We start from the raw sequence: 8,566 nt of genomic DNA, 5'->3' as shown, positions 1-8,566 counted from the left end.
TGGGCCGGGGCGGGGCAGCGATTCTCCTCGCTGCGAGGGGTCTGCTCTGCGCCGCAGCGGCTGCGACCTTCCCACCGCCGCGCGCCTGCGGGGCGGGGGCGAGGGCGGGCTGCCCGCCCCGGGCCCTGGGAAAAAGGCGCAGCCCAAGGACACGCCCTCCCAGCCCCTTTAGAGGTGAGCGGAGGAGAGAGCGCGTCCAGCCTGAGTGGGTGGGGCTGGGGTGGGGGTGCATGAGGCCTGGAGAGCAGCCCGGGGGCCACCGTGTCTCCGTGTAATTCCCTGCGTTTACGGGCACGCGGCACCCTCTGGCCACCCTCACCCCGGGACCAGGACGGACGTTAGAGGTCCCGGCCGTCGTCACGAGCGCGCTCAAAACTGTCTCTGCGCCCGCACAGCAGATGGGGGCCCGCTTGAGTCCGAGGCCACCCCTGTGAGTCACCAGGGCCTCCACAGGCGCAACCCCGACCCCGGGCTCTCGGCGCAGTGGCGAGACGCCGACTGCGAAGCCGAGACGCTGGGGAACGGGCCGGGGAGAGCGGCGGGGAGGAGGAGCCGGGGTGGTGGGGACCGCGAGCCGCCGGCGGCCGAATCCGGCACCCAGACCGCGCGGGCGCAGGGGCCGCGCGGCGCGGGAGCCTCGGGGCCGGGACTGGCGCTGTCCGTGGTGCTGCCGCCCGCGTCCTCAGGCGCCAGGGGGCAGAGCGGGCCGCCGCCGCCCTCTCCGCGCAGCAGAAGCTGGCTGACTCCCGGCAGACAGCCGCGGAAGCCCGACGGGTGCTCGGCTCCGCTTGGGACCGGCCAGAGCCCTGGGGGGAGGGGATCGGACGGGAGAAATGTGCAGGGTAGGGGAGAATAGAAGAGGGGAAGAGAAAAGGAGAGTTGTAGAGAAGACAGAGAAAGGAAGGGGAGAAGTGTGGAGGGGAAAGAGGAGAAGGGAGGGGAGGGGAGGCAACTGAACGCCGCCGGGGTCCAGACCTTCTTCCACTCGGATTACAACTCCACAGCCTGCCGGGCCTTGGCTGCCTCCCTCCGCCAGCAATCTGAACCCCTCCTCACCCAGCTGCCCACTGCCCCGTGCTGTCTTCTCCGCGCATCCCTCCTTCATCTGGCCTTACACCCGGCTCTGACCTCACAGGGATCCCCACCTCCACTCCTGCCCCAGAGCCCCTTCAGGGACCACCTCTACCTTGCAGCGAGTTCTGAAGGCTGTTCACGTACTTGACGCTCAGTTCCAGTATGTCTGCCTTCTCCAGCTTGCGTTTCCGGATCTGTGGGTCGTGGAAAAGGTCCTTAGCTGGGGCGCCAGGGTTGGAGGAGATGAGGCTGGGACCGTATCACCCACCACCACCACACCCCTGGGGCTCACCTGGTGCGAATAGTGTTTCTCCAGCAACGACCTGAGTTGCTCCAGCGACACGTTGATGCGCGCCCGTCGCTTCTTCTCCATCAGCGGCTTGGAGATCTGGGGACGAAAGGCTGTTAGAGGCCAGGGCCACCGCCCTCCGGTCCTCTGCCCCTGCCAGCCTGGCAGGGCCCCCAGCCCGAGCCTTTTAGGACCCCGGACCTTGCGGAATCTGCGCGCAGGGACGCTGGAGCTGCCTCGGGTCTCGGGCTCAGTGCCCATGTTTTGTATCTGCGCCCTCAGGTGGCAGCACAGCCTTTATAGGGGCCCCTCGTTTACATGTCAATGAAATGATCCCGGACTCCAGGAATTCTGAAGAGGAGGGGGCAAGGGGGGACACACCGGTAAATTCCCCACCTCCCTCTGCCTGACTCCCTTTCATAGCCCAGGACACCTCCTCCCTCCCTCCCGAGAGAGCGACCCCTTTTAGCCCTTTCTCAGCCTTTTCTTTATCCCTCTCACCCCCATCACTTCCCAAGGCCGGAGGCCCCTCCTATGCCCATCCCTTCGGTGCCTGTCCCGTCCCAGTGTCCTAGGTTCTGGGCCTCACCACCAGGCCTACTTGCCTAGTCCTTGCTGCCCTTATCTCCAACGGTTCCCTGGGGCACCCACTGGGGGTTCCAGCTTCGAGCCCCACTAATAACCATGACAGAGCACCAGGCCTCCATCGGCCTGATGACGGCGCGGAGGCGGCAAGCACCCGCCAGCGAAGGCTTCCTGTGGGCTTCACGCTCTGGCCAGGCAGGCAACACCACATTAGTAGCCCTAATGCTGGGACAATGCAGCAATTTTCTGCCTGTGGCTGCTCAAAGCCAGGCGCAGCCCGGGCCCACGGGGCCCCACAGCGACATGTGCCCCATTAAAGCGTGCAGCCCACCCTCAGGGCCCCCGCCTGCCTCCTCCTGGTTGGTGCCTCGGGGCTTGGAGCACTCCTGCGCCAGTATGCAGCCTGGGCTCAGGTGGCTCTGACCCCGTTAGGAACCACTCTGTCTGTGGGAGCAGGGGGACAAGCTGCAGGCAGCCTCCGGCCAGGGCGAGTCAGAACCGCCTTCCCCACCTCCAGTCCTGGGTTTCCAGCCAGTGCAGGCTGGCCAACTCAGTTTATTCCCAACGGCCTTCCCCGGGTCCCAGCAAATTGGAGGAGGGGACGGGGACGACCACGGATGATCTGGGAGAGCATCATTCGGCGCTTTTGGAGGTCTGGGACCCGAACCTCTTTTTATATTCTGGCTGTAGCTGGAGACCCAGGGAACTCAGGGGAGGAGGGGCCTGCCCTGGTGGGGCTCTTCCCCGGGACGACTCCAGTGCCCTCCTGGGTTTGGGCCCAGGGGCGGGACTCCGGTAGCTGTGACTGACAGGAAGGCTGGCGTCCAGGGGAGACCCTGGGATCAGACCTACACAGCTCCTCGCACTGGACTCCCATAGCCTCGGTTTCCATGTTGTGAAGCGGGGTTCTGGGCAATGCGTGTCCCCGCAGCTGCTTTCGAGGGCGAAGGGGAAGTCGAACGGACACAAAAGTCCCCCAGTGGCGCCCTGCGTCAGAGAAATGAACAAATCGGCCTTCGCTGGGCCCTGCGCAGTGTGAGGGGGAGGGGGAATTGCCAGGTTCTGGGTGGGCCTCCCACTCCCTGCAGCGGGAGTGTCTCTTCCCTCCCCGCCCTCGCCCGCGATATTGAAGCGCCCTGCCGGGGTAGCGTCGTCCCCAAGCGCCAAGCAGCGTGGAGAACGGCGCCCCGCTTTCCTTTCAGGCTGAGGTTGCGGCGACAGCGGCTCCAGGGTGCTCTTCCTCCCTGGCCGCGGGGCCCGTGGGCCAGATCCGGGCCGGAGACCCGACGGAGGTGCTGGCACGCGCCAGGCAGCTTTGAAGCGCAGGGGCTGGCAGGGCCGGAGCAGCGTCGGCGCATTGGCTCTGGCTCCCGGCGGTGGCTGCGCCGTACAAAGGCGCCGAAGGAGCCGCGGGGCGGGCGGGCGGCGCAGCCCGGCACAAAGGAGGCAGCCGAGTGTTCAGGCCTTTGTGCGGGCCCCACAAAGCCGCGCCCGCCCCCTTCCCCTGGGGCCCAACTTGGGGCGCCCTGCCGCGCGCAGGCTTCCAGCTGCAGCACATCTGCACCGAAGCTGGGCGCGCGCCCAGCTCTGACAGACCCCCCAGCCCCGCCTCCGCTCTCGAGCCGCGCGGGCGGCGGGGCAATTTGTCCTCCAATTACGATCCCTCCCCATAAACCGCCGCCCGCGCCTTTCAACTCCGGCGCATTAGCAAACCAATGGCCCTCGGCGCGGCTCTCGCGGCCCGCAGCGGGAGCGCGGGGCCAGCCCCTCTCCGGGGTTCGGGCCACCATAAAGGGGCCCGCGGGCTGCTCCCAGCCTGCACCCGAGCACCCACAGCTCCTGGCGCACCACTGCTCTCGAGCCGGCGCCCAGGGACCCCGGCTACGCAGGGTGTGGCCGCTCACGTGAGTGGCTTAGTGTTTCTTAAGCAGTGGAAAATTGACCGCAAAATGCTCTAATTCGCAATGTTCTGCTTTGGCTGTGGGAGGCGAGGCCGGCGGGGCGGCATTCTCCACCGTCGAGCTCCACCCCCGCCCTCTTCAGGATCCTCCGCCTCCGCTGCCCCTACCCTCGCCCGGGCACCGCCCGCTGCGCCCCTCCACCCCTCGGCACATCCTCTCCCCGCGGTGTCCCCAATCAGGCTGATTGCCTCCCCCATTTTCCGAGCTTCCCCTCGCCTAGAGTGCCCCCACCCTGCCACCAATCTCGCCTTAAGCCGGCTGAGGGTCGCACCGAACTCGCAGCTGAAAGGGGTCCCACCCTCCCTTTTCCCGAGCTCGAAGAGAGCTTACCCCACCCCATCCCCACGTGACCCCAATTCTGGCTCCTTCTGGGCAGCCACTTCCCTCCCTATGTTAAAGTCGAGGTCATTGGAGAAGCTGGTAGATAGGTCTCCACGGAGATCCTTCTAGGGGGCCCAGGCTAGGGACCCAATTCCGCCTCTTCTCCTAGGCCATTGGCCAGTCCTGCGTCTGGGCATCTACAGCCACTCGGACAGGGCAGGCCCCCAAGACGCTCCAAGGCCTGGGAGGCGTTTTCTGAAGTGGGGGGGGGGGAGCAGCCGCGGGTTCACCTCGTGTCCTCTGTGGCAGCACTCAGGAGGAAGGGCTTTCGAGCTGGAGCTGCCGGGAAGGGCACGGACCCACTCAGAGGCCTGGCTTATGCAAGCTGAGATGTAGGCCAGCAACTCCCTTTCCATCTTTAGGATCTGGGGTCCCCAGGGCTCTTGGAAAGGAGCACAAGTCCAGGCAGAGCGCAGGGGTGACCGAGGCCACCCTTGCTCATCCCAGGACAAATCTCTAACTCCGGAGGGCTCTGGGGGCTTCCAGGGCTGCTCAGCGCCCTCTGCTTTCTCACACTCAGGAGTTTAAGGCAAAGAGTACCTTGTTGTGTCTTTGCCCTCCCTTCTCCCCTTTGGCTTTCTTGACGTTGGCAAAACTCTCTCACACCCCCCCCCCCCCCACACCAGACATTATACATCGATTCAAGCCAGGAAAGGTGGTGGGGAGGGCTTTTGCAGGCCGTGCGACATTCCACCTGCCATCCCAGATGGCAGCCCTGGGCAGTCTGTCTGCCTTGTGCTGGAGCCCCTTCCCTTTAAAGCAACCCCAGGCCTTTAAAGCAACTCGCACTGGTGAGTGCTGCGAAGGCCACTTGGAGTATGGCGACTGGTGGGAGAAAAGCACCGTCCCCCTCCGCAGATGCATTTCAAAGTGGAATGGAGTGATTGCTCCATGTAATTAACTATTGGGACACAGCGAAAGCACTGGAATGACCCAGCCAATTGTCTCCAGATGGGGTTGGAGAGGCTGCGATTGTTTAACTCTCTTTTGCCACGTTGGACTCCGAATAGCTCAGCAGCCAAGGGTCCTCCAGGGGACAAAGGCTGGGACTCCAGTGAGTGCATCGACACTGAACTGGGCTGGCCCAGCTCCGGGAGAGTGAATTCAGAGAGACCCCCATTGTCCCGGCCTTTGGTGTTTCTCCCCAGCTGGCTCTAATCTTTAAATATTTACCCGGCTGCTTTGTGCACATGTGACTTATGCACTTTGAGCTGCTGTGCTCATAAATTACGCGTCATTTACCCATTTCCAGACTAGAGAGAGGAAGCTTTAATGCCTGGAGCCCAGGATGGCCCCGTGTGGGCAAAGAAAACTTCTGGAGGACCAGGGCTCCCTCCTGGGAAGAGCTGCAGCCACAGTGGATGGCCTCACCCCACCTCCACGTGGGAACTGGACCAGGCCTGTGAGTGACAAGGGGCCCAGTAGGCCATTCTAACGGCGACTTTCTGGGCACCCACCAGCAGGGAGGAGGGAGGGGCCCAGTTTCTGAACTTTCCCTACTTGGTGCCAAGTTTGGAGAGGAGCAAACTTTGCATCTCAGGAAGACCATGTGGGTGAAGGTGCTCGGTAAATGCCCATCCTTGCACCTGCCTCCTGCTCCTTGTGCATCCCCTCCCTCACCTCCCTCCTCTCTTGCTCAATAAAGCAATCCACTGAAGAAAAGGAAGACTAATTTCATCTCAGCCTGCAGTTTACCTGGGAAACGTCAAGGTGGTTCTTAGGACTCTTTAAACAGGAGAGCTCCTGACTTGGCCAAGGGTGGAAGCCACCTCTGTTTGTGGGCAGATGGCAGGATGGGGGGTTGGGGTTTGCTGAGGGACCTTCCTGCATGAGAAAGGGCTCCCTTTGTGCTTGCCTGGCAGCTCCTAGAACAAAACACATTCAAATGCTTATTTACAAAAAGGCAAGGAGGCATCCCAGGGCTGAGCAGTTTTCCTTTATTTTCTTGTGTTTTGTAGGCTTGCGTTCCCCTGGACTGGCGGGGGAGGGGGGTATCCAACAGCTGGGTAAGTGAGTTTGTTTGATCGGATTGGCTTCCTCTGTGGTGGGCAAGAAGGTCTGTGCGTGTGTGTCCCTGTCTGTGCCTCGGTGTGCGTTGCCGTTCTCCGTGTGCAGCTTTGTTTCTCTGGGTCTGTGCCAGTGTGTGAATATATTTGCTTACTTGCCTATCACCTCCATCACTGGCCTGTGACCCCTGAGCCCTGATAGGCTCAGCAACTCCAGACTTCTAAAAATTCCCTTCTCTCTGGACTGGCTTGCTTCTCCTTTCTTCCTTCTTTAAGATGGGGCTGGTAGGGTCTCCAACAGGGGTGTCCAACCGTTTGGCATCTCTGGGCTACACTGGAAGAAGAAGAATTGTCTTGGGCCACACATTAAATACACAAACACTAATGAAAACTGATGAGAAAAAAGAGGTTTTAAGTAAATTTACGCTTTTGTGTGGGGCCTCATTCATAGCCGTCCTGGGCTGCAGGCTGGACACCCCTGAAAGGAAAGTGATGGGCAGAGGAGAGAGGACGCTCTCCAGTCTGGATTACCTTACTCTGTCCCCAGAATGGGGATGGTCTCTGGCCAATGGCCAGAGATGGAGGTTCGTGGGAGCAGCTCTCTGCCCCCCGGACGACACTTACTCAAAGGAGTGAAGATGCAACGAGCGCCCTCTAGTGGCCTTCCCTGCCGCAGAGGGAAGAATCCGGAGTCTGGGGGAGACCATGAAAAACTGGGGCAGAGGGCGGAGTTCAGCGTAAAGCCCAGGACTCCCTCCCACGTGGCACTGCAGCTGCTCGACTTTGGATTTTAAAACATTAAATCTCCTTTCAATTCCGAACAGCCAAGTTCAGCACATGCCTTGTGAGCACCATTTAAACACGGCACTGGGCTTTACAGGACTTTGTCAATCCTGGACCGTGAAATCGGGATCCCCATTTTACAGGAACCGAGTCTCATAGAGTTGATTTGCCTGCGGTCGCAAAGCTGGACTGCAGCAGTGCAGGGGCCGGGACTCCAGCCTAGGCTCTCCATCCTTCCCTGAGCCTAGCCGCCCAAACGCCAGGCATCCTGCTAGGTCCAGTGGGGACAGAGGAGGGGCCAGGCCAGGAGCTCAGAGACGGGACCTGCCTGACAGCAGCCCGCAGCCTGCCTGGCCTCGGTGCTGTCTGGCCCACTGCTCTGGGCTCCAGCGTCCCCCGGGGCCTGTCCCCAATCCTGCTCACCCTTGCTTCCTCCGGCCTCTGTGACTGCGAACTCCGTGCCTCCCTCCCTCCCCTCCTCCCCTTGGTCGTCCTTGCTCTCATTTCGAGTGGCAGGCAGGCTGCGGGTCCCTGAGGGCGCCGAGACCTAGCTGCAGCGTCTCTTCCTCGCAGAATCTGAACCCTGCGGCCCTCCCACCCAAGGTCCCTCCTTGAGGTTCCTCTTTCTCCATCCTCACTTGGCTCCTGCCCCTCTCCCACTCAGCTATACTTTTTTCTAGTCCTTTGTTGACTTGCCTTTCTCCTCCACCACTGCTGTGTAGCTCCCCAGATGGGGCATTATTAATTAACCGTTTAAAAAGAGTAAAGGACAATTTATGATTATAAAAGTAATATAATTTGATTGTGGGCAATAGGGAAAATACAAACACATATAAAGAAGAAAATAAAAGTCACTCAGAGATTTACCCCCTGACTTTTACTTCAGACATTTCCCCAGGCTCACACAAGTGATTTTGTTTTTCCCAAGTGAAGTCAAGATCACACTGTAAAGTTTTGAATTCTGCCTTTTAAAACAGGTGACATAGCCTGAGTTCTTTCATCATTCGCCAAGTTGGGGGTCACCCCGCTGCGTGCCCCAGCGGTAATGTTCCCGTCCCTGAGTCGACGCAAGGTGGGCTCCAGCGGGTGCTCGGGGACCCTGCCAAGAGCAGGCAAGGGAACTCCGTGCTCGGCCGCGGCATGCGACCCCTAAAAGTGGAGGATGGGATCGGCCCCGCTCGCGACTGCACGCCGACGGTTGTGAATTTGGGGGAGGACTGTGCGGGGCCAGCCGAGAGTTGGGTCACTTCCTATTTCCCGTGATTTCTTCGATCAGGGACATTCTGGAGGATTGGACGCCCGGGACCCTGGCCACCTGAGGCCCCGCCCCTCCGACCGCCGCTCGACCTGAGTCACGTGGTCCCCGGGCATCTGGGCAGGGCCGTGGGGAGGGGCGGTCCCGGGAGGGGCGGGGTCACAGGGCGGGGCGTTCCGCCAAATTCCAGCCCCAGCCCTGCGGCGCTGCATTATCGCGAGAGCTCAGAGGA

At 61.4% G+C, this 8,566-nt stretch overlaps 1 protein-coding gene across 1 annotated transcript; it reads right to left on the bottom strand.

Annotated features, from left to right (window-relative positions):
* Nucleotides 1–435: 435 nt before the first annotated feature.
* Nucleotides 436–1,624, bottom strand: HES3 (hes family bHLH transcription factor 3). The gene is made up of 4 exons (XM_045191021.2): nucleotides 1,565–1,624; nucleotides 1,367–1,462; nucleotides 1,187–1,268; nucleotides 436–806 (listed from the first exon to the last, which is right to left on the bottom strand). Exons 1-4 carry the CDS (start codon nucleotides 1,622–1,624, stop codon nucleotides 436–438), a joined length of 609 nt encoding a protein of 202 aa, XP_045046956.2.
* Nucleotides 1,625–8,566: the final 6,942 nt, after the last annotated feature.

The sequence above is a fragment of the Desmodus rotundus genome, chromosome 3, assembly GCF_022682495.2.
Source record: "Desmodus rotundus isolate HL8 chromosome 3, HLdesRot8A.1, whole genome shotgun sequence".
In the NCBI taxonomy this organism is placed as follows: Eukaryota; Metazoa; Chordata; class Mammalia; order Chiroptera; family Phyllostomidae; genus Desmodus; species Desmodus rotundus.
Note: the sequence above shows the minus strand (reverse complement) of the source record. Positions and strands in the feature narration are given on the sequence as shown.

Excerpts from the sequence above, each read along its gene's own strand:
- HES3 (XM_045191021.2), bottom strand. The coding sequence starts at position 1,624 with ATGGGCACTGAGCCCGAGACCCGAGGCAGCTCCAGCGTCCCTGCGCGC. Across the intron at positions 1,463-1,564 it reads CTGCGCGCAGATTCCGCAAG|ATCTCCAAGCCGCTGATGGA; the intron begins GTCCGGGGTCCT and ends TTTCGTCCCCAG. Across the intron at positions 1,269-1,366 it reads AGAAACACTATTCGCACCAG|ATCCGGAAACGCAAGCTGGA; the intron begins GTGAGCCCCAGG and ends CACGACCCACAG.